The sequence below is a fragment of the Nerophis ophidion genome, linkage group LG03 (genome assembly GCF_033978795.1).
Source record: "Nerophis ophidion isolate RoL-2023_Sa linkage group LG03, RoL_Noph_v1.0, whole genome shotgun sequence".
NCBI lineage: Eukaryota > Metazoa > Chordata > Actinopteri > Syngnathiformes > Syngnathidae > Nerophis > Nerophis ophidion.
Window position 1 is genome coordinate 38,032,648 of NC_084613.1, and position 25,587 is coordinate 38,058,234.

Here is a 25,587-nt window from a genome sequence, read left to right on the forward strand (position 1 = left end):
TGATTTTTTTGATGATTTTACGGACCGTAGATGGTAAAATTCCTAAATTTTTTGCAATAGCTTGTTGAGAAATGTTGTTCTAAAACTGTTCGACAATTTGCTTACAAAGTGGTGACCCTATTCCCATTCTTGTTTGTGAATTACTTAGCATTTCATGGAAGCTGCTTTTATACTCAATCATGGCACCCATCTGTTCCCAATTAGCCTGCACACCTGTGGTATGTTCCATATAAGTTTTTGATAAGCATTCCTCAACTTTATCAGTATTTATTGCCACCTTTCCCAACTTCTTTGTCATGTGTTGCTGGTATCAAATTCTAAAGTTAATGATTATTTGCTCACAAAACAAATTGTTTATCAGTTTGAACATTAAATAAGTTGTCTTTGTAGCATATTCAACTGAATATGGGTTGAAAATGATTTGCAAATCATTGTATTCTGTTTATATTTACATCTAACAGAATTCCCCAACTCATATGGAAACGGGGTTTGTAAGTGAAATGTTGTCAATGTGAGGAGAAGAAAAATTTGTTTTGGGAAAATAATGAGTCCTGTAGCGCTCATTTAACGCTTGCTGTCCTGATCTCAACAATGTTGATACGGCCATTTGAAACAGAGACTTAACCGCGAAGCTGAAAGTAAGAAGGATGATCCACTTCATCTGTAAATGAAATTATTCTGTACTAATTCATATCCATTTTCTTTTAAAACTATATTTAAAGTTGAATTTTGGTGGTACAATAAATACTGTATTTCCTTGAATTGCCGCAAAGCATATAGTATGCACCTGCCTTGAATTACTGCCGGGTCGAACTCGCTTCGCAAAATAGTTAGCGCATGCTTGGTATTACTGCCTGGTCAAACTCGTAACGTCACAAGTGACACTTCCCCTGTCATCATTTTCAAAATGGAGGAGGCTGATTTCAATCCCGGTAATTTGAAATCGCATAAAGGGAAGATGATTAAGAGCTTTCATTAGGATTTAAGGTCCAAACTTACATCACACTCAAATTTTTACTGCATGCCTTTGGTAAGTGCCGGAGTGAGAAGAGGTTTTAAAATAATTAGCGCATGCTTACTTTTACCGCATGCCTTTGATAAGCGCAGGAGTGAGAAGAGGTTTCTAATCAATTAGCGCCCCGGCGGAAATTTTAAGGAAATACGTTACTCATGCTTTCAAATTATTGAATAATTGTGTAACTAATTGTGGTTACAATATCAATCAAAATAATTATGGTTATTATTTTTGCCATAATAGTCCACCTAACTCCTATATGAAAATAATTTCCGTACCATGCATTTTCTTGTGTCTGAACCATAACAGTGCACCAGGTTGTGCCTTCATCCACCAGAATTCACCTTCGGCATGCTAAAAAGTGGGTTCTGTTGTAGATCACACTCAGGAGTGCTTACTGCCCCAGGAAAGGTGGCAAACATAACAGTTGTGTGCTTTATGTTCCAAAACATAATAAAACATCACAGGTAATAACATGAATGTAGAGGGAATTGACAGTCTTCATGGTGACGGATGGTAGTACACACAAAATCCTCATTTAAATAAGGCACGCACCAGAATTTCACTTGTTATGAATTGCATGTGTGCTTAATCGATCACCCACAATAATATTAATAATAATGGATTAGATTTATATCGCGCTTTTCTATTATTAGATACTCAAAGCGCTCACAGAGAAGTGGGAAACCCATCATTCATTCACACCTGTTGGTGGTAAGCTACATCTGTAGCCACAGCTGCCCTGGGGTAGACTGGTGGAAGCGTGGCTGCCAGTTTGCGCCTACGGCCCCTCTGACCATCACTTATCATTCATTCATCATTCAGGGTGAAGTGTCCTGCCTAAGGACACAATGGCAGCGATTTGGATGTCAATAGGCGGGGAGCCAACCTAAAACCCTCAGGTTTCTGTCACGGCCGCTCTACCATGCCGCACACCCATTAATAGCACATTTTTTGTTTGCACACACTATTTAGTACTTGTTCAGTTGGAATCTTAGTAGATCAGGTGCCTCATATATTAAGAGTGTGTGTGCACAAAATGACTAACTCGCAGTTTGAACTCAATACTTACTGATCTCAAGGCAGACACTCTAACCACAAGGCCACTGAGCAGGTCAAACTCCATGGCTATATGCACATTTCTACATGCTGTGGACAATTTGGTGATACACACAGGTGATGCTGGGTAACTGCTGGAAGAAATACAAATCAAACAATTTCTCCTCAGACTGATTGATGTTCACATCAGAAACATTTACAAATTAACACAAACCCTCATGAGCAATTACACTAATGGATATAGAAGCATAGGCAAAGTGGAACAAAAAACAATTATCGTCATGTTAGTCAGGTGTATAACATTTCCATACAACGCAGCTAAATAGGTCAACAATTAAGCGCCATTTGCAGCAACAGACGGTTTTTCTAATGTAATTGGACCTATTCGACTGCAAACGCATTGCCATAAAAACCATCATATGACGAATGTATATGTAAACAGGAAACATTTATATTTGATCAATGTACTGATCACATGTGATGCGCAAATGCACGGAGCCAACATTGTAGCGATGACACATGATTCTTACATTCAAAGTTACAGCATGGTTGGGAAAACACTAGAAATGGCATTGTGCACCATGGGTGGCTTCATGGTGAGTACATTTATTTATGTAATTGTCCTTGTCATGTTTGTGCATAGTTTGTGGTAGTCGTGATCCCAGAATGCAGAAGACAGCAAACGGCGTGAAACTTATTTTTAATGTCCAAAACTGGCAAGAGCAAAGGAGTGCACACGACAAGAAACTTTGACAGGAAACAAAAAGCATAATGACAGCACATAAAACAGGTGTGCTGGCAAACAAAGTAAAAGTGCTACTCAGACAAGAAACAGGAAGTGGAAAGTAGAAAAGAGCGCTGGACATAGGAAAACACACACAAAACCAACACAAGGCATGACCTGTGGCCACAGGTATTGAAAGTGATAGTCTTAGTCTTAATCACATGGATTAATATTAGTATTAATCCATGTGAGGTATATTGAGCGAATGTGCCCCCCTAATTTTATATCTCATTTTTTTCTGGTTAAACTACACCTTCAGATCCTTCAGACAAGCCCCTGATTGTATCTGTCTGCAAAGTACACTTATGTTAAAATCTTTTGTGTAAAGTGTGAAATATTAAACCACACCTTTTCCTTGGCGCACTGCTGCACAAACTTGCAGCAATAGTGGAATGGAGTGCAATATTCTACTCAAGCAAGAAGCACCTCCAATTCATTGTCTGTGAAATTCTTCTTTTTCGCCATCTTGCTCATTTTCTTTGCCTTTTTGGACCGTATGGAGTGCGTGATCTCAAAGACATGGCTACTTCAAATAGGATTTCCGTATTTAAAAAGGGGCGTGGACAGGGACAGACCAGCCATTTCAACATGCGAGCTCATTGTGGGTTCCATTTGTAACGGGAAGTCGGAATTTCCGAGTTCGTAGTTGGAATTTTAACTGGAACGCCCCTTAAGGTCGGATTTCTTACTTGGAAAGTTGAAGCATTCTCACCATCCTTGAGTTTGTTTCAAAGACGGCTGCTCTGGATGTAAACAATGATATCCACTTCTATAATAGCGGTAGACAGGTAGACAGCTGAGTCTTGGCCTGAAGAGTTTGCCCTAAACTGTGTCATGCGTCGGTTTAGTGGTTGTTTTATTTTCCCAATATATGAATCAGTGCATTCATCTTTACACTTTGACAGTAGGATTGCTAGTTTGCATCACATTTCTTACTACGATAGGGCGAAAACCATCCTTGCCTAGGCACACCCTCCTGGTCTTGGAATATAAATAGTCTGGGTTTTGGCACCAGCCGCTAGATTAAATCTGATCAATCTAAGTCTATGAGCACAAACTGATGAAGCATACTCGGATGAGAGGTGAAACGTCTTGTAAGACAAACCAAACTGTCCAGTTGTGATCGATTGAATGCCCTGAGATAAATTATGACACTTTTGGAAGTGGGGTGTGGTTTCATTTAAGAATCAAACATCTTGCAGACAGACTCAACAACGAGATTTCAAAGTCACAGTGGAGCAAAATTTACACAAATTAAACACCAAACCATATCCAATACGTATTATCTAGATCAATGGTTCTCCAACTTTTTTCACCAAGTACCGCCATAACGACAAACATTTAAATACAGTAGTGTAACACACCTAAATATTCATTCAAAACAAAGCTGAGGTTTTATTGAATAAGTTTATTAAATATTTTTGAACACTTTAACATTACATGCAGTTTGAACATTAACTTTTTGTATAAATATTTAAATATGTGATTATTTGGCATACCACTAAATGAAACTTGCGTACCACTAGTGGAGAATCACAGTTTGAGAAATACTGTTCTGGACCACAGCTATGTGTGTTTAATGTAGAACATCCTAATAGTTCCCCTTTAATGACAAATTACTACAAAATAACACAAAGGCAATGACCAAAGGCAATGTTTAAGCGGAGAATTAGTTCTTGTAAATTGGATGTGTGTGTGTGTCCAGATGAGGACGAGTGTGCTCAGGGTAACTGGTGTCTCGGTGGCGTGTGCGCAAACGCGGCGGGGTCCTACACCTGCACCAGGTGTAAGGGTGGCTACAGAGTGTCTCAGGATCGACACAGGTGTGAAGGTTAGTTCAATCCCTAGCTATACTTCTCATTCATAGAAAACCATTTATTCTTTTCAAAGCCTCTTTTGACACATACTAGGCACTGTGACAAAACACAAAATTAAAACTCATTGCATTCCGCTGCCACTGCTGTTCCTATCAGAGTGAGGATCAAACATGTTGTTCATGTGCTTCTCCCAGATATTGACGAGTGCCAATCCCTGTCTACCTGTGCGAATGGGATCTGTCTAAATTCAGAGGGCTCTTACACCTGTGAGAACTGCCCCACAGGGTACAGAGTGTCATATGACGGAGAGCTCTGTGAAGGTTGGTAACCCAGCACTCATCCTAATTGGATGCATGCGTTGCTTCAAATGAGTCTTATCAACATTGGAGAGGATCTGTCACAGTAAATTGGGTGTTTTTGTTGGCAGCAGACAATCCTCTTGTTCTCCAGTGTATTTCTAATATCCTGTCCTGTTTTGTGCCAGACATTGACGAATGCACGCTGCCCAATGCATGCCCCCGGGGAACATGCACAAACACAGTGGGTTCCTTCACATGTGTCAGCTGTCAGCCCGGTTTCACAGTCTCCGAAGATAGACAGCAGTGTGATGGTGAGACTTTTGGCGCTCTTGACGCTAGCTGGTTTCATGTTTGTTTACTTGCATGCAGATGTTTGTCTACAATGGGTTTGTCTGAGTTTATCTGGCTCAGGTTAACCCTGTTTCATGTCATAGACATCACATCACAGCTGGCTGATCTACCCCACTGCCTCTAGCGCTGATTATGTAACTCCTGCTCAAACAATGACACACCAGTCTTAAAATAGCATATGATGTCAACTTCTCTTCAGATAACTCAACTTGAAAGAACCAGGTGTTAACATTTCCTATGTCCTTGCTTCACTGAGTTTTTAATTTAGTTGATTTAATGCAACAGGATGTTTTTGTTTCAAGTAAGAGATGGCAATCTGGGTTATGATGTGTCCATGTATTTATGTCCAGATGTGGATGAATTCTTGGCAACTAATGTGTGCCCGGGCCAGCTGTGCTCAAACACCCTGGGATCTTATACCTGCAGGAGCTGTGAAACCGGCATACAGCTCTCTGAAGATGGTTTTTGTTGTGAGGGTACTACTTACTCAGATAAAGGCATAATACTTAATTTGAATGTTAAAAAAAAGTGTGTTATTGCATCTTCAAGCAATGTAGGTAAAATGGAGAGTTAAGTCCCTACATAAACTGTATGAAACTACTCCTCTACTCAATTCAACACTGGAATGGAAACAGGAGTTCAGAACATTTCAACAAACCCGTTGAAAGTAAAAATTGAGAAAAAACAAACAATGAGCTGAAATATTGAGTGTTAATTTAAGAAGCTCCTCACCGAATCAATTTAAATTGCTTGTTATAGTCTCTGAACATAATTAGACATGCAGATAAAGAAATCATTGATGGTTAACAAAGTGTGTTAAAATAATTGTTATTACATATTGAAGCAATTGAGGCAAAGGGATGTGCTCTACTAATGCAGCCAACAAAGGCACTGTTATTTTGCTGCAAAGCACCTTCAGGTAGCGTTCTGCCCAATGCAGCACTGGTATGGAACCGGGGAGTTCAGAACATTCAGAGAGAGGCATTTTACCATTTAAAATAATATTTAAAAAAAAAAATGCTGATTGAGTGTGATTTAAGCGCATCCAATCCAAAATAAATACGACTGCTGTAGTTTCTGAACATGTTTACAGTACCCAACATGAAATGAGTTATGAGATCAATGAAATAAAATATCTACGTTCTCCAACACAGAGATGTTAGCTTTGCAATGACTTAATTAGAATGACAAAACCAGATGATTGTCTGATTCGAATATGACATCAGTTATTCACATATACTGTGGTGTGTTTTTTTTTTAATGGAAGTGGGGGATCTAGCCCGAGAGGAAGATCCCCCACCGATGTGTGTCTCTGTGCTGGGAAAAAGTTTTACAAAACAACCCCAGGTCCAAGTGAGCCTCTGATAGGATTTAAATAAGATGATGGAAAATATTAAAGCCTCAATTTGAAATTAAGTCAACCACAGTGCATCCTTCCTCGGTAAGCTCATGCTGTGTAACTCCCTCTATGCAACCAAAGGCAAAACGGAGCAATCATTTGTAACAAAAGCACCCAAGTTCCCTGGGTGTCTCTGCCACTATGCAAATTAAAGAGTCACGGGTGGGACCTGATATTCAGCTGGGAATGATTAATACAGTAAATAAACACAAGACAGGTATAACTATTAGCCACAACACCACTAGGCTTATATTTGATATATCACAAATGAATCCCGCATAACAAACACCTCCCCTTTCCCGTCCATATAACACGCCAATATAAATCAAACACCCGCATAACACACACAATCCCACAGCCCAAAGTATCGTTCACCTCCCCAAGTTTATACCACACAAATATTCCCCCAAAGTCCCCAAAGTTACGTACGAGACGTGTGCACAGCGGCACGCACGTACGAGCAGCAAACAACTGTTCGGAAGCCGCAGCGTGTACTCAAGGTACCGCGTCTGTGCGTCCCATTCAAAAGTCCTCCTGGTAAGAGTCTGTTTTGTCCAGGTTCTCCACAGGCCAATGGTAAGTCACAAAAAAAGTCAAAAATTAGGATACTTCCATAAAGTGACTCCGTGGCAAAACGCTGTGACAGACAGGTGCTCCAGGGTTGTGTCATTTGCTTCCGCTTCCGCTTCTGCCTCCGCTTCTGCCCGGTCTGGTAGGACAGGATGCATTTTATATCCCCACATTCATTTACGTTAATAATTTTTAATATCAACATGATTTAATACGCCTGTAACAGTTTCATAATTAAATGGATGACATAATATGTATATATAATTACTTTCCCAGCTGAGCACAAGTTGATTGTGACTGGAATATCTATTATATGTAGATGGACGCCTATGCCCATTACATCCCCCCATAATAGGGTTTCATGTTTACCACATTAATAGTGTCCACCTTAGACTTATCATTCACCCAACGAATACTGTAATTTACAGGACCCAACTTCTCTCTACCCGCACAGGCCCTAACTATCTGGGTGCAAGTTTGGCAGAAAATGTAGTCGAAGCTTTGGAAAGTGGGTGCGCCCTAATCCAGACCAGATCCCCAAACTACAAAGTGTACATCTTTGCGTCGTGCATTATAATATCTGGCTTGTTGAGCTTTGGCTGCGCCTTTATGTCTCTCTACTTCCTATTTTAAGTGTGTGTGTGTAAGTATTGTGTGATATGCAGATGTGTGTAGTGGTGGAGCTTTGTGCACCAGTCGTTCCAGGGGTCCCATCAGATTCCGCCCGAGAATCAACCTGGCAGGGGTTGAATCGGTCGTCTCATGGACAGCGGTGTTAAGGGCAAACCGGAATTCAGGCAGCCACTTATCCCAGTCCTGATGATGGTTCCCTACAAAGACAGCAATCATAGTCTTGAGGGTGCGATTGACTCGTTCTGTCATGTTGGTTTGTGGGTGGTAAGCTGTGGTTACCCCCCCAAGGATTCGCACAGACGGGACATCAGTTGGCTTGTGAACTGTGGCCCTCAGTCAGACACAACATATGTGGGAACTCCCCAGCGAGTGAAAATGTAATTTTTAAATATTTGGCAGACTTTGGGAGTTTTGGCGTCTTTCAGGGCAAAAAGCTCCACCCACTTAGAGTAATAGTCCACCACTACCATCAGCACAGAGTTGCGAGCCTTACTGAGGGGAAAAGGTCCCATGAAGTCCACCCCCAGCATCTGTCCTGGAGCGCTGACGGTAGAGGACTGGAGTTGCCCAGCTGGCTTGTCATTGGGGTTTTTGTATTGTTGACAAGACTGGCATGCGTGGACGTGACTCCAGACGTCCTTCCTTATTGTCAGCCACCAAGCTACTTCCAGTATCTTCAAGAGTGTCTTCATTCTCCCTAGATTTCCTCCGAAAGGACTGTCATGATAGTAGGCCAGGAACTGTGGCCCCAGAGCCAATGGCACTACCAGCTGGTAATTGAAACCGCCTTACTTAGATGGTACTTACTCCCCGGTACCACACCCCTTGCTGAAGTTGATAGTGTATCCTTCCAGTCGTATGTTGGTCAACAGAGGGTCCACAGTCCAGACATGTTGTATCAGTTTTTTGGGCTTCAGACAAATCTTGCAGTGTGCTGGGGAGATCTGACCAGTGGGTTTTTGGGACAACTACGCAAATCTGCCCTTCTAGTGTTTGGGGTGCCCGTGACAGTGCATCTGGTACCACATTGCAGCAGCCCTTTTTGTAATGGACTCTGATTGTGAATCCCTGGAGTCTCAGCGTCCACCGTGTAAGTCGTGATGAAGTCTTAGGGCAGTTGAATGCCCATAAAAGGGCACTGTGGTCTGTGAAGACATCAAAAGTTGTTCCCTCGAGGAAATGTCTCCACTTCTCAACTGCCCACACCATGGCCAAGCACTCTTTTTCGGCAGTGGAATAGCGAACTTCAGCTCCTTGGAGCACTCTGGAGGCAAAGGTAATTGACCGTTCTTCACCTTCAAGGCATTGCACCAGGACTGCGCCCGAGGCCCAAGTCACTGGCATCACAGTGAACCAGGAAACTGATTAGAGGATGTGGCTGAGCAAGCACTGGTGCTGACTGCAACAGAGTTTTAAGGTGGTCGAAGGCCGCCTGACAGGTAGGACTCCACTCCCAGGGAACATCCTTCTTTTTTAGTTGATTTAGTGGAGCTGAAATGTCAGCCAGACTAGGGATGGATTTGTGGTACCAGCCAACCATACCAAGAAACCTTTGAAGACCCTTCAAGTCTGTGGGAGGAGGATATGCCGTTATTGCCGATATTTTTCCCGGGTCTACTTCCACTCCTTTGGCTGATATTAGGTGTCCAAGGAAGGTGAGCTGATCTTGAAGCAGGTGACATCTCTTTATGTTTAGAGTAAGGTTTAAACACAGCTTCAAGGTCCAGCAGGTGTTTTTCTTCAGTTTGCGAAAACACAATGATGTCATCAATGTAAACAAAACATATTCTTCCCCTAAGCTCACCCAGAACTGTCTCCATTAAGCGTTGGAAGGTTGCCCCAGCATTGCAAAGTCCAAATGGCATGACATTAAATTGATATAAGCCCAGATGGGTGATCATGGCAGTTTTCGGTTTGCTGTCGTCATATATGGCAACCTGCCAATAGCCGCTCTGCAGGTCAAGGGAGCTGAAAAATTTTGCACCTTGCAACGACTCCAGGATCTCAGGTATGAGGGGCATGGGATAAGCGTCATGCTGGGTTTTGGGATTCAAACCTCTGTAGTCCACACAGAATCGGGGTGCGCCGTCCTTCCTGGGTGTCAGAACAACTGGAGAGGCCCACAGAGATGTTGATGGCTCTATCACTCCATCGCCGATCATTTTTTTGATTTGGTACCAATAAATTCCTGTTTTTGATTGTACACTCTGTAAGCTCGCTTCCTCACAGGCATCTCATCCATGGTGGTGATTTGATGTTTAATTACCCTGGTGGAGGCTTCACGGTGGCAGAGGGGGTTAGTGCGTCTGCCTCACAATACGAAGGTCCTGCAGTCCTGGGTTCAAATCCAGGCTCAGGATCTTTCTGTGTGGAGTTTGCATGTTCTCCCCGTGAATGCGTGGGTTCCCTCCGGGTACTCCGGCTTCCTCCCACTTCCAAAGACATGCACCTGGGGATAGGTTGATTGGCAAACACTAAATTGGCCCTAGTGTGTGAATGTGAGTGTGAATGTTGTCTGTCTATCTGTGTTGGCCCTACGATGAGTTGGCGACTTGTCCAGGGTGTACTCCGCCTTCCGCCCGATTGTAGCTGAGATAGGCGCCAGCACCCCCCGCGACCCCAAAAAGGGACAAGCGGTAGAAAATGGATGGATTACCCTGGTGGCCCCAGTAGTCTCAGTCCACACAGTTGGCCAATTCTGCAGCAGTGGCCGCACCACCTCAGGTTGGGATTCGAGGAGGAGGATTGCAGACTGATTGACTTGAGGTTCCTCATTTATGGCCATGTAAAAGTTAATGGAGGGACCAGGGTGAGCCCAGCGAAGCATTTCTTTGCCTTTGGGGAGAAATTTGAATTCTCTCCCTCCGGGCATTACATACTTCCTGAGATGAGGCTTGAGTACCATTTGTGATGTGGTCATGAAGTCGAGACCTAGCAACAAGGGCATACATAAGTGGTAATCAGCCATCAAATGAACCTGTAGGGTGCTGTGACAGTCATGCAGATTACGGAGCATGGTGGCTTTTCCAACTGCTTGGTTTACTTGTCCATTTGCCATGACAAACTTTAGAATTCCGCTTGGTTCCAGAACCTCGCCACATTTCCTCACAGCCGTCCACAATGTTTGATTCATTAGTGAGTAAGTGCATCCGGAGTCCAGGACTCCATCTCCTTTAGAGCCGCGGATGCTAATAGGGACCACCAAGAGGGACTGTTCGCCCATAGCAGAGGCAAGATCGGCTCCACTACGACTTGGTCCATGTTCCATCTTCTTTCCAGATCTTTTTGGAGGATTGCATTTTTGGACACTACTCCACTAGTCTTTACTATTAGCCCAATCCCGTTCAATCAGGGAGCCCACCTTGACCAACTGTTCTACCGTTGTCACAAATCCACGCAGACCACTGGCCAACCTGGGATTGCAGGCACCGAGTATGCGGCGCACGATCTCGGCTTCCTCCATGTCAGGTCTCCACCTCAGGAAGAGGGCACAATAATCATATGCGAAATCTAGCAAGCACTGATTAGGGGTTTGAAGAATGGAGTGGAGCTGCATCTCAATCTTGGATTGGTAGTCAGTTGGCAAAAAGGCTTCAAGGAATGACTGCTTAAATGTAGACCAGCTGGTTATGTTACTGCGGGCTGCCGACCACCTTAACCCTGGCAGGACCTTTTAAAACAGGATTGAGGGTTCCCACCAGCTCAGCATCGCTCAGAGGGCAGAATGCTAAAAAGTTTTCACACTATTCGATGAAATCTGGGACATCGGCCGAGCCTCTAGACTCTCCAAACTTGGGAAATTCCATCCTGATGGGTGGTCTGGCGGTGACAGCAGGTGTAATGGCGGGAACAGCAGGTGCAATGGTGGTAACATAAGGTGCAATGGTGGTGAGAGCAAGAGTAATAGGGAAAGTGAGAGCAGGTGGTCTGGCGGTGACAGCAGGTGTAATAGGGATGCTGATGTCTCTGACAGGTGGGTGGTGGCTGACTGGTATAACAGGTGCAGGTGTGGAGAAGCTACTGTAGCTGGTCGCCAAGATCGTCGGGTTTTAGCAAGGGTATTTTTAAATTCCTCTCCCCACCTTTCATCTCGTCGACGCAGACATGCTACAACAGTTTGGTCGAAATTCTGCATCTTCGTGTCCACATATGCTTTTACCTCTCCAGCCATAGCCTCCCGGTTAAGGGTGCTGTCGACCGCTTCTGTGAGTCGGTTCTCCAGAATGTCCATACGTTGTTGCAGCGTTAGCAGTTGCTCCAGGACTGCTTCTGGTTCCACCCCATCCTCTTCCTCTGCTGACACATCCTGTCTGGACTGTTCTAAATACATAGAGTCCAGTAAATTAGTCAGCTCAGCAACACCATTTTGGTTAGGTCTACTAGTGACATGGGAGAAAGGGTCAAGGGGCGGAGTTGGGTCCTGGGCTGCATCAGCGCAGTATTGTCTGTCCTCTTCCTCCATCAGGGAGTGGCTGCTAGTGGACATTGCTCCAACTAAATTAACTATGTGTAAATATTATTAACTGTGTATTTGTTAGTGTCTATTTGTGTAAGTGTATAAAAATTGTATTTATTTATATATCTGAATATGTATGTATATATGTATCAAAATGTAGAAAATTGGTGATACAATAGGAGTGTGTGTGCCACACAGCTGACTATCTAGGGGTAAAAAGTAAACCCAATATACAATTATATTTTAACAAGACAATAATGTTGCTGGTCAACTTATTTCCCTTAACGTGCTTCACAAGAGGGCTTCACGGTGGCAGAGGGGTTAGTGCGTCTGCCTCACAATACGAAGTTCCTGCAGTCCTGGTTTCAAATCCAGGCTCGGGATCTTTCTGTGTGGAGTTTGCATGTTCTCCCCGTGAATGCGTGGGTTCCCTCCGGGTACTCCGGCTTCCTCCCACTTCCAAAAACATGCACCTGGGGATAGGTTGATTGGCAACACAAAATTGGCCCTAGTGTGTGAATGTGAGTGTGAATGTTGTCTGTCTATCTGTGTTGGCCCTGTGATGAGGTGGCGACTTGTCCAGGGTGTACCCTGCCTTCCGCCCGATTGTAGCTGAGATAGGCGCCAGCGCCCCCCGCGACCCCGAAAGGGAATAAGCGGTAGAAAATGGATGGATGGATGCTTCACAAGAACAAACAAAAATAAGAGTTGCTGATATCAATGATACACTAAGCCCCGTTCTCCCCCGTACAGGCCACCACTCTGTAACAAGCGCACCCAAATTCCCTGAGTGTCTCTGCCACTACGCAAATTAAGGAGTCACGGGTGGGACCTGATATTCAGCTGGGAATGAATAATACAGCAAATAAACACAGGACAGGTATAACTATTAGCCACAACACCACTAGGCTTATATTTGATATATCACAAATAAATCCCGCATAACAAACACCTTCCCTTTCCCGTCCATATAACACGCCAATATAAATCAAACACCCGTACAACACACACAATCCCACAGCCCAAAGTACCGTTCACCTCCCCAAGTTTATATCACACAAATATTCCCCCGAAGTCCCCAAAGTTACGTACGAGACGTGTGCACAGCGGCACGCACGTACGGGCAGCAAACAATTGTTCGGAACTCGCAGCTGTGTACTCACGGTACAGCGTCTCTGCATTCCGCTCAAAAGTCCTCCTGGTAAGAGTCTGTGTTGTCCAAATTCTCCACATTGGTAAGTCACAAAAAAGTCAAAAATGAGGATACTTCCATAAAGTGGCTCAATGGCAAAACGCTGTGACAGACAGGTGCTCCAGGGTTGTGTCATTTGCTTCCACTTCCGCTTCTGCCTCTGCTTCTGCCCCGGTCTGATAGGACCGGATGCCTTTTATATCCCCACATTCACTTACGTTACATTCTTTAATATTAACATGATTTAATACGCCTGTAACAGTTTCATAATTAAATGGATGACATAACATGTATATATACAGTAATTACTTTCCCAGCTGAGCACAAGTTAATTGTGACTGGAATATTTATTATATACAGATGCACGCCTATGACCATTACACATTTAACAATGACACACGTTATTTCCCTCCGAAATACAATCTGTACTTGGCAATGGAATTGTTAGTTATCACAAAGCAACAATTCCAAAGACTGTTTTTATATCCAGAAATTGTATATGGAATCATTTTATGCCATCTGTACTAGCTTGCTGATATGGAAATCTTGCGTATCCTACCTTTTCACTCCTTTTTATAAAGCCATATAGTTGAATGCAAAGATATGTACTTAGTGTACTGTTTGCTACAGTAAGCATTCAGGCGAAAACTCACTGCGCCGTTAATTATATTAACAGGCACAGCATTTGCATGGCTTATTCGGATTCTTTCTCCAAGATGAACTTGTTCTTTCTGTGTCTCTTAGATATCAACGAGTGCCAGGCCGCAGGTGTGTGTTCCACAGGAATTTGCACCAACACAGAAGGATCTTTCTCCTGCGTGGCTTGTGACCCCGGCTTTACTGTGGCACCCAATGGTCTCTTGTGTGAAGGTCTGTTGTCATCTACAGCTGCTGTGTTGCCATGCGTCGTAACATATGTTGACTTGATTAAATTTCCTTCTATAGCAACAGTTTTCAAAATGGACAAAAAAAGCAAAATAGTACTTGGCGTGTGCCAGAGGATTTCAGCGTGTGGAGCAGCATCTCGAGAAAAAGTACAGAATAGCTTCAATTATTCGTAAAAAGGGTCCAATTAGGATGTTTTTGTACTGAACATTTAACACACTTCTTTGTGGTGTACGTAACAAAAAAAAACCAAACCAGTGAAGTTGGCACGTTGTGTAATTTCTAAATAAAAACAGAATACAATTATGTGCAAATCATTTTCAACTTATATTCAGTTTGAATACACTGCAAAGTCAAGATATTTAATGTTTGGACTGATAATTAATTTTTTGCAAGTAATCATTAACTTGGAATTTAATGGCAGCAACACATTGCATAAAAGTTTGCACACGGGGCATTTTTACCACTGTGTTACATGGCCTTTCCTTTTAACAACACTCAGTAAACATTTGGGAACCGAGGAGACCAAATTTTGAAGCTTTTCAGCTGGAATTCTTTCCCATTCTTGCTTGATGTACAGCTTAAGTTGTTCAACAGTCCGGGGTCTCCGTTGTAGTGTTTTAGGCTTGATATTGCACCACACATTTTCAATGGGAGAGAGGTCTGGACTACAGGCAGGTCAGTCTCGTACCCGCACTTTTTTGCTATGAAGCCCCGCTATTGTAACACGCGGCTTGGCATTATCTTGCTGAAATAAGCAGGGGCTTCCATGAAAAAGACGTTGCTTGATGGCAACATATGTTGCTCCAAAACCTGTATGTACCTTTAAGCATCATTGGAACCTTCACAGATGTCTAAGTTACCCATGCCTTGGGCACTAATACACCCCATACCACCACAGATGCTGTTTTTTAACTTTGCGCCTATAACAGTCTGGAGGTTTTTTTTTTCTTTGGTCCAAAGGACAAAACGTCCACAATTTCCAAAACCAATTTGAAATGTGTACTCGTCAGATCACAGAACACTTTAACACTTTGCATCAGTCCATCTTACATGAGCTTAGGCCTAGCGAAACTGGCGGCGTTTCTATGTGTTGTTGATAAATAGCTTTAGCTTTGTATAGTAGAGTTTTAACTTGCACTTAGAGACGTAGCAACAATCTGTAGTTACTGACAGTGGTTTTCTGAAGTGTTCCTGAGCCCATGTGGGGATATCCTTTACACACTGATGTAGATTTTTAATGCAGTACCGCCTGAGGGTTCAAAGGTCACGGGCATTCATTGTTGGTTTTCAGCCTTGATTCCTCCAGATTCTCTGAACCTTTTGATGATATAACGGACAGTCGATGGTGAGATTTCTAAATTACTTCCTGGTTAAAAAATGTTATTATTAAACAGGTCTGTCTGGCCTTTGTTGACAAAGTGGTGATCCTCGCCCCATCCTTGTTTGTGAATGACTTAGCATTTCATGGAAGCATTTACAACCAATATTGGCACCCAACTTTCCTAATTATCCTGTTCACCTTTGGGATTTTCCAAATAAGTGTGTAGAACCTTTATTTAACCAGATAAGAAACCCATTGAGATCAAGATCTCTTTCACAAGGGTGACCAGGCCAAGAGGTCAACAGCACATGTCACAGAGCAGTTTCAAGAAAGTAATACATTAAGACATACATTTTAAAATACATAAAAGAGAACTGTAAAACAATAAAGATTTACACCTTTTAAAAACACAGGCACTGAGCAAAAGTCTCCTGCTCTCTGTCCCTCAGGACAGAACGGAAGGCTCCAAATGGAATTAGTTCAGTGAGTTTCAGTTTCGTCTGCAATGCATTCCATGCCATAGGGGCAGCAATGCCAGAAGCTCTTTTGCCAAATTCAGTCCCTACATGGGAAACAGTTAAAACATACAAATTGTTACAACGTAACGCATAAGAGCTGTTTTTTCTTTGTAACAAAGTACACAAGTATGGAGGTATTAAACCTAAAAGAGCTTTATAAATGATGGTCAGCCAATGTGTGTGTATCTGTGTGCACTCAATGAAGATAAGTCTGACTTCACATGCAGTTGACAGTGGTAGGTGAGACTACGACAGCCAGTAACAAATCTTAGTGCTGAGTGAAAAACAGTGTCCAAGGACTGGAGGCATTTAGATGAAGCACTAAAATAAAGCACGTCTCCATAATCAATTACAGGCAAGATAGTCACTGTCACCAATTTCTTTCTGACTTTAAGAGAGAAGCAGTTTTTATTTCTAAAAAGGAAACCAAGCTTTACCCTAAGCTTAGAGACCAAGTTGTTAATATGGGCTTTAAATGAAAGCTCCTGATCAAGAGTAAAACCCAAGTATTTGTAATTTAAGACCTGCTCTATAGGGTTTCCATTTGATATTACAAAATGTGGAATATTTTCCAGTAGCACCCCTGAATGAGAGAAAACCATTACCTTGCTTTTATCTGTATTTAAAACCAATTTAAGATCAAATAAGCGAGCCTGGATGACAGCAAAAGCAGCTTGTAAAAACTCAAAAGCCTGAGTGATGGAGGTTGAACAGCAATAAATAATGGTGTCGTCTGCATAAAAATGATACATTGCATTTGACGGATTATTGCAAAGATTATTTATGTAGATAGAAAACAAAATAGGCCCCAGCACTAAGCTTTGTGGAACTCCTTTGGTAATGTCCAATAATGAAGAGGTTGTCCCAGCCACCTGTACACGTTGTGTTCTGCTGGAAAGATAGTCTGTGAACCAAGCAGCTGCATTTTTAGATAATCCAACGTGTTGGAGAGCTTCAATGAGCAGACTGTGGTCTACTGTGTCAAATGCTTTTGACAAATAACAATAAAACAAATAAAAAGGGCGACACAGTATTTTTTGCTGTCTACAGCCTCGATTAAATCATTGAGGACCTTAAGAGCAGCTGTAATAGTGCTATGCTGTTTTTTAAAACCAGACTGAAATGGGGATAAAATATTGATTAATTCTAAAAAAATCATTTAGCTGGTTACTGATGATTTTCTCAAACAATTTTGCTAAAATGCATAATTTAGAAATTGGTCTGTAATTATTTGTATTTGATGAGCATTCCTCAACTTTCTCAGTCTTTTTTGCCCTTTGTGCCAGCTTTTTATAAACATGTTGCAGGCATCAAATTCCATCATCAAATGAACTAATATTGGCAAAAAATTACAAAGTTTTCCAGGTTGAACTTTAGGTATCTTGTGTTTGCAGTCTATTCAATTGAATATAGATTGAAAAGGATTTGCAAATCATTGTGTTCTGTTTTTATTTACGATTTACACAATGTGCGAATTTAGCTGATTTTGGGTCTTGTAGATTATGTTTTACACACCATTTTCCAGCTGCTTTCTGACTGTCTTAAGGATGCGCCGTTTTGTGTCTTATTTAGATGGTTCCATTTTGACAGCTTGTTTCCCCCATCATCCATGTTGTACTTTTTAGTGTTTTCATAGCGTGTTTACCATACTTGCCAACCTTCCCGGATTTTCCGGGAGACTCACGAAATTCAGCGCCTCTCCCGAAAACCTCCCGGGACAAATTATCTCCCGAAAATCTCCTGAAATTCAGGCGAGACTGGAGGTCACGCCCCCTTCAGCTCCAAGCGGACCTAAGTGACGTGTCAACAGTCCGTTTTCAAGCCCGCTTTCCCACAGTATAAAGAGCGTGTCTGTCCAATGACGTTATAACTGTAGAATGATCAAGGGCGAGTTCTTGGTTTCTTATGTGGGTTTATTGTTAGGCAGTTTCATTAAAGTCCTCCCAGCCCGGAATAACACACGACAACAGCAGTCATATTTTTGTCTACTGTAAAGCAGTTCGTCTGCCGTAAGCTCCAATGTTGTGAACTTGTGACACTCTTAAACAGGACAATACTGCCATCTACTGCACATAGAATAGAATATAATGTAGAATAGAATGTACTTTATTTAATTCAGCACCACAGTTCGCTCACAATAAAAAATTATAATAATTAATAATATAATATATATAATATGTATATATAATATATAATATATAAATCATATAAATATATTCTACATATATTCTACATTTAAGTGCAGTCAAGGAACATATGCATTATACAGTCTGATGGCTGTCGGTATGAAGGACCTCCTGTGTCGTTTCGTGTTACATTTTGGGAGTCTGAGCCTTCCACTGAACGTGCTCATTCTCTCCGCAAGGTCCGAGTGTAGTGGGTGGGAGGTGTTGTCCATAATTGCTAGGAGTTTTGCTAGACTTCTTCTCTGCCAGAGAGTCTAGCTGTGGTTAGAAAAATAGTGACAGAGAATAGAACAAATATGGACATTTCAACCCTTAACTCAACAATGAGTAGATGAGTATTATGTGTGCGTATATGTGTAAATAAATGAACACTGAAATTCAAGTATTTCTTATATATATATATATATATTATATATATATATATATATATATATATATATATATATATATATATATATATATATATATACATATATATATATACATATATATATATATGTATATATATATACATTCATAATAAAATAAATATATATATAGCTAGAATTCACTGAAATTCAAGTATTATATGTATTTATATATATATGTATATATTTTATATATATATATATATATATATATATATATATATATATATATTTGATATATATATATATATATATATATATATATATATATATATATATATATATATATATATATATATATATTAAATATTTGACTCTTAACCACGCCCCCAACCACGCCCCGCGCTCCACCCCTGACCACGCCCCACCTCCCAAAACCGGAGGTCTCCAGGTTGGCAAGTATGGTGTTTTCTGACAGGTACTGTATAAGTTCGAACTATACGCTAATTTGTATTACAAATGGTAACAGCGGTGCATGCATGTGCATGTACGAGCTAGTCTGCCCCACAACAAAAGGATAGAGAAAAAGAACAAACTTACGAACTACAATGGCGGTTGCGTGCAATGCTCTTCTTGTAAAACTTTACCATACAAGGAAATATCCGCTGAGATCACCTACGGGAAAAATGTCACAAATTGGACATATTCGAAAAGGCTCATTTTAGAAGCAGTATGAAAGAAGAAAAAAATTGTAATATAAATACCTCCGCTATGCCTGCATGGTGTGATTGAAATGTTTTGGGTCTTCTGCAGATCCCAAATACACAAAAACAGGTCCAAATAGTTAAGAAAAGGTGGTTTTGCTTAATAGGTGGTTTTGCTTATACAAGAATTTGTCCATTTTCCTTAAGTTCCTGTAAGAGTATGGAACGAGCAGAAAAGTCAAAATATTTGGTGGGATTTAATATAGCGTCTCAACAACAAAAATACTAAGTGTAATATCACATTTAGTCTAGCGTGTACTTTACTGTAATTATAAAGTAGGTGGGGGGCCAAGAGGTTTTGTGACTCATTATGCCACAACATTTAAGAACCCCTGCACCCGCTTATACACAAATCTATTGGTAATGGGGTGTTGGATGGTTTTGATCGTGTTTGTCTATGCTTGTCTCTGTTTCTATCTTCTTGGCTCCAAGAAGTGATAGTGCGCACTTGTATCTGCTTTTTCTATACTCAGCACTTGTAGTATGCAAAAGATGTAATTTATTACATACAACAATATAAATTTGGGAAATGGGAAAGGAGGAAACAATTGTAGTATAGCTAAGTGAACTACAGTGTTTACATTGCGATCACATTTTAACAGCAACATGATCAACTGGCTCTAATGTCTCTAGTTGCCTGACGAATGGCAAAGTTACAGGCTTTGTTTTAAGATATGTAGTGAAGCCTGCTGTTCAAGGCTGTCCTCCTTAAAGTGGTGGGCAGAGTGGACTTTTCCAGCTTTGGGCTGGTCAGGCAGAACCATATTTTCCAGAAAGTAGGTTTTTCCTTTCTTGGCATCATGAAAATAAAATTCCAGGACCATGTGGAGCAAACAAACAAGGGAGATGATACTTCTTTTCCCATAAATATGCTCTAAGGACACATGTTACTGTTACAGTATCATTAACAAGTCCATTTTGTGTTACCTCCAAACCCCTCAAGGTACTGGTACCATGTTTTTTCCTCAAGCAATGCTTTATAAAAACTCCATTTGACAAATTCAAAACTACACAAAAGCAGCTCAGTGGATTCGGGGTTTTTTCCGTTGCTTCACAGTAAGAATAGTTTTGAGTCCTTACATGAGCCTTGAGTTTGTGCTTCTGTGGGTTTTCCACAGCAGAGGTTCCAAAAAATTAAGACTGAATACCAATACAAAACTGTAACCTGCTTGATTTGCCATTCATTTCATTATTCATTCATAATTTCCTCCAAGTGTCTGGGATCAAAAAATTTGCTTACTAAGTATTTTTCAAACAAAGCATAACGGTGCGTTAATTGAAAATGGACGGACTATAAAAATCCCAACAATTTAGCGAAGTTAAACACAGTGTGTCATCATCATGATGTTTGTGTGTGTGTGTGTGTGTGTGTGTGTGTGTGTCTGTGTGTGTTTCAACGCAGATATGAATGAATGTGATGGCACGGGCCTGTGTGTGGGAGGTCAGTGTACCAACACCATTGGATCCTACAGTTGCTCTTGCCCTTCTGGCCTGGAAATGATAGATGGGACATCCTGCAGAGGTATATGCTCACCAGAATTCCACCTTAAAATAGAATATGCATATTTCCCTCCTCTTGCTGTCCTAGTAAGTGTACATTTATGCTTATGTGCCACAGATATCGACGAGTGTTTGACCATCGTGGGAGTATGCGGAGAAGGACGGTGTCTGAATAGTGAAGGATCCTACATGTGTATCTGCCCTGACGGATATGACACCCTTGATGGGCAGACCGGCTGCCAAGGCACAGTAACACACAGTATCTTTGAGTTTACCTTATTATTAGAACCTAATATCTATACCTCATTGGATAAATACTGGTCATCTACAACCAGTATTTCCAGCTAGTTTGCAAGGGTCAGATCAAATTTTCCAGGCAACCATTCTCTTTTAATTGTTCATAGCATCATCAGCTTGTTTAGTTCAGGCACACCCAGTGGATTAGCACTGGGCGGAAGAACATTGCTAGGTCATCTGTTATGAAGGACTTCTCTTCCCAACAAATTTGCTGTCAAAATAATTTGAATAATTTTCAATGGAATGTCAGAATTGAATCCTTGTTATTTCTGATGTGTCTTGCCAATACAGTAAGAGGTAAAAGTTAGATAAATGACAGGATGCCTGGCAGGGAAGACTCCTGGAGCGTTGGGTTGGTCTCATTATCCAAGCCTTTGTATTTCTTAGTGCACCCCAGTGTAGTGAGTGAGATTAACTGAAGGCTCGGTCCTTAGCCTGGGGACACACTGAGGTTTTGGATGCTTGGAATGCAGGCGGACCAGCCTTCATCAGGTACTCTGGCTGCCTGCCACAACAAATCCTCAATACTGATTATTTAAGTAATCAGATGCTGTCACATTGATTCATTTGTTCAATTTGCATCTGCGCTGATGCAAAGACATTGTTAAACATTAGTTTTTATTTGGGGTTTGGTAAGAAGAGTAAATACTTTGCAGAATGATGCACTGATAAAATCATATTTTGACCCCAAACAAGTCTAAAAAGTATAGCAATAAAGCACCTCCTCTCTTCACTGACATTTTTAATACCTCTCTGGAGCTATGCCGCGTGCCGTCCTGTTTCAAGACCTCCACCATCATACCTGTCCCCAAAAAAGTTTGGATCACAGGACTTAATGACTACAGGCCAGTGGCTCTGACGTCTGTGGTCATGAAGTCCTTTGAGCGCTTGGTCCTGACCCACCTCAACGACATCACCGCCCCCCTCCTGGACCCACTGCAGTTCGCCTACAGAGCGAACATATCTGTAGATGCTGCAGTGAACCTGGCCCTCCACTTCATCCTGGAGCATCTGGACTCACCAGGAACCTACGCGAGGATCGTGTTTGTGGACTTCAGCTCTGCCTTCAATACCATCCTCCCTGGACTGCTTCGAGACAAGCTCTACCAGCTCAGCATGCCCGACTCCTTCTGCAGTTGGATTAATGACTTCCTGACGGACAGAAGACAGCACGTGCGGCTGGGGAAGATTGTCTCAGACAGTCGTACGACAAACACTGGTACTCCTCGGGGCTGTGTACTTTCCCCCTGGCTCTTCTCCCGGTACACAAACTGCTGCACCTCCAGTCATCAGTCAGTGAAGCTGGTCAAGTTTGCGGACGACACTACTCTCATCGGGCTCATTTCGGATGGTGTCCTGGTGCAGCCTCAACAACCTGGAGCTGAACGCCCAGAAAACAGTGGAGATGATCATGGACTTCAGGAAAGTCACAGCCCCACCATCCCCCTCACCCGGATTAACTCTCCCACCCCCATCTCCATTGTGGACGCCATCTGTTTCCTGGGCACCACCATCACCCAGGACCTCAAGTGGGAGCCGACCATCAGCTCCCTCATCAAGAAGGCCCAGCTGAGGATGTACTTCCTGTGGCAGCTGAAAAAACTTATGGAGTTCTATTCAGCAGTCATCGAGTCCATCCTCACCTCCTCCATTGCCGTGTGGTTCCCCGGCGCCACAGTTCGGGACAAGCATTGACTGCAACGCATGGTACGTGCTGCTGAGAAGGTGATTGGCTGCAAACTCCCACCCCTCCAGGACCTATTCTCCTCCAGGACTAGGAGGCGAGTGGGTGGGATCACAGCTGACTCTTCTCACCTTGGACACAAAATATTCTCCCCTCTTCCCTCAGGCAGGAGACTACGGTCCATCCAGACCCACATCTTCCGCCACCTGAACAGTTTTTCCCCCCCGGCCATCAGAAACGTGAACAATACCAAGATCTGATAGCTCAATTACAACTCATGTTATTCTATTCTGTGTTATATGTCTTTTATGTTGCACGATTGCACCAGGTAAAATTTCTAGTTTGTGAACCTGTTGTCAAACAATGGCAATTCAAACTTTTCTGATTCTGATTCTGATTCACCTAGTGTATTTTATTACAGTAAATTGTCAAGCTATTGATATACTAAAGGTTAGGTTGTTTTTCTGTCTTGCCTCTGGTGAAGGCGGTCACATTTTTTTCCGTTCCTTTCTTCTCCCTGCTTGCTCTCTTTGTTTTGTCTTGTCTACACTTTTTTGAAGCCTCTCTGTTTGTGCTGTCCTCCAAATCTAAACAGCAGTTATGGAATTGATCAGCTGGACTCTCGACTCAATTGACAAAATCTTTTTGATGAGGAAAAGAGGTTATGGGAAGCCTGGCTGCCCTGATGGAACCATTGCTGCGGGGTACGTGAGAGATTCCTGGGATAAATAGAAAATCATGTGCCTCTCAGTCCTTTCCATCGAGGACGTGGAAGACATCTACCTATTTGGAACCATGATCGCAGGGCACCTGCTGATTGGGCTGGGCATTGCTCTGGTGTATCGCCAAATTTGTAATACGATGGCAGCCACTCAAGGGGCCCAAAGGCTGTTCGTCACAATGGAAGGTTTGGGCCAAGCTGTGGGATCACAGACTAGGGCGATTTCTGAACTGAAGTGCAAGATGGATCAAATCATAGAAAAGATGGTTGAAAGGGAAACATTGAATATGAGGGCCAGCATGAACGAATAGAACATACAAGCCATTGTCATGTTTGCTCGCGGAAAAAAAAAGTCCTAATCTAAAAAACATCCCCGTGGACACTTCAATGAGGGACGTTTTTGACCTCCCTCCTTCCTCAACGACACTTGGAGTCGAAGTTTTAATTGCCTATGGACACTACATCAACACACCCAAGACAATGAGCATAAACACCCCCCCCCCCCACCCCACCCCTTCGCTTCACCCCCGCTTGATTCCCCTTCGCGGTGATGGACAGCTGGCAGCGCTTCATAGCAGCTGCCAGCTGCTTTGAAGCCCTCCTGTTCTTCTCCCTCCTGTACTTCAGGAGTTATGATGTAATGCTCCAATCAGCCACCATTCATTCCGATGCTAATCAGGCATGCAGCAGCCATCATTGCCTTTTTTAAGTCAGAGGTTGAGGTAGATATGTTCCTCCTCTTTCTTCCTGTTTACCAGTACAGTACACTATCACATGCTCCAAATGTTCATTGTGTCTTATGGGCAGACAGCCGCTTGTTAATTGTACATTTCATTTTGTAACACTTGTTAAAATAAGGAGTGCTCCCTTGATATTACGAGTCATGATCCACCTTCTTTTTACCCCATATCTCTAATGTAGATGTGGACGAGTGCAGCAAAAACAACGTGTGCCTCCGGAGTCAATGCGTCAACACTGACGGTTCTTTCATATGCTTATGTGAGGCTGGCTTCAAATTTAGTGAGGACACTGCTGATTGTGAAGGTAACACTGTTGCATTGAATTCTACAGTATATCCATGTGTGGGCTAAAATTCAATATGGACAAGTAATTTTTTTATTGGCCAAATCAGGTACTGAAAAGTGCTATTTTCTGCTACTTTGTCAGCCGGGGTTATGAGAATGCTCAGCTGATACAATACGGGTGATGTAAGTCACCACTGGTGCAGTATCGGTCGATTAGCTGTGTCTTAGCACTGATGATTAAGTATAATACGCCACAATCTCCTCTTTGATGGACCACCCCACTTTCTTGCTGCCCTAAGTCACTTATTGAATATAATTGCCTCTTTACCCTGCAGAGAAGTAAACACATGAGACTTTTATTTGTTGGATCCAGCTAAAGCCCTGACCTCAGACCTACAAATGTTCTTCTTTATGAATGGTCAAAAATTCCAACAGACAACATGTTAACTGGATGCTGTCATTTTCTTACATTTTCAATATGGTTATAATTGATTGCACATACCAGCTTTAGATATGTCTGAGCTCATGCTGCATCTTGAATCCAGCTTAAAATATCCAAGTTAACCATGACTAGTTTTTTAAGCCAGTGTGAAGTGTCCAAGCCATTCTTTCAGTTTATGGATGGATGGCTATTTTTTATGCGTGGCTGTAGGCTTGCAAGTCTCTTTCCCCTAAGGAGAAGTGTGAATGACCCCATTGTGAGCAGGAGCCATTCTCTCTCTGGAACTTCTTCCTATAGCTCCTTCACAAGTTCTTTAGTT

General features: G+C 42.2%; 1 protein-coding gene across 6 annotated transcripts in view; it reads left to right on the forward strand.

Moving 5' to 3' along the window:
- The window catches only part of LOC133549554 (latent-transforming growth factor beta-binding protein 2-like), a 333,835-nt gene that overhangs the window by 240,497 nt on the left and 67,751 nt on the right, over window positions 1-25,587 (forward strand). For 3 of the 6 annotated variants that reach the window (XM_061895071.1, XM_061895072.1, XM_061895075.1), the window contains 6 exons: window positions 4,564-4,689; window positions 4,870-4,995; window positions 5,160-5,285; window positions 14,320-14,445; window positions 21,002-21,343; window positions 24,723-24,845. In XM_061895071.1, coding sequence (XP_061751055.1) covers window positions 4,564-4,689; window positions 4,870-4,995; window positions 5,160-5,285; window positions 14,320-14,445; window positions 21,002-21,343; window positions 24,723-24,845 — 969 coding nt within the window. The remainder of the gene's footprint in view (window positions 1-4,563; window positions 4,690-4,869; window positions 4,996-5,159; window positions 5,286-14,319; window positions 14,446-21,001; window positions 21,344-24,722; window positions 24,846-25,587) is intronic. The other 3 variants (XM_061895073.1, XM_061895074.1, XM_061895076.1) reach the window with 3 other exon arrangements.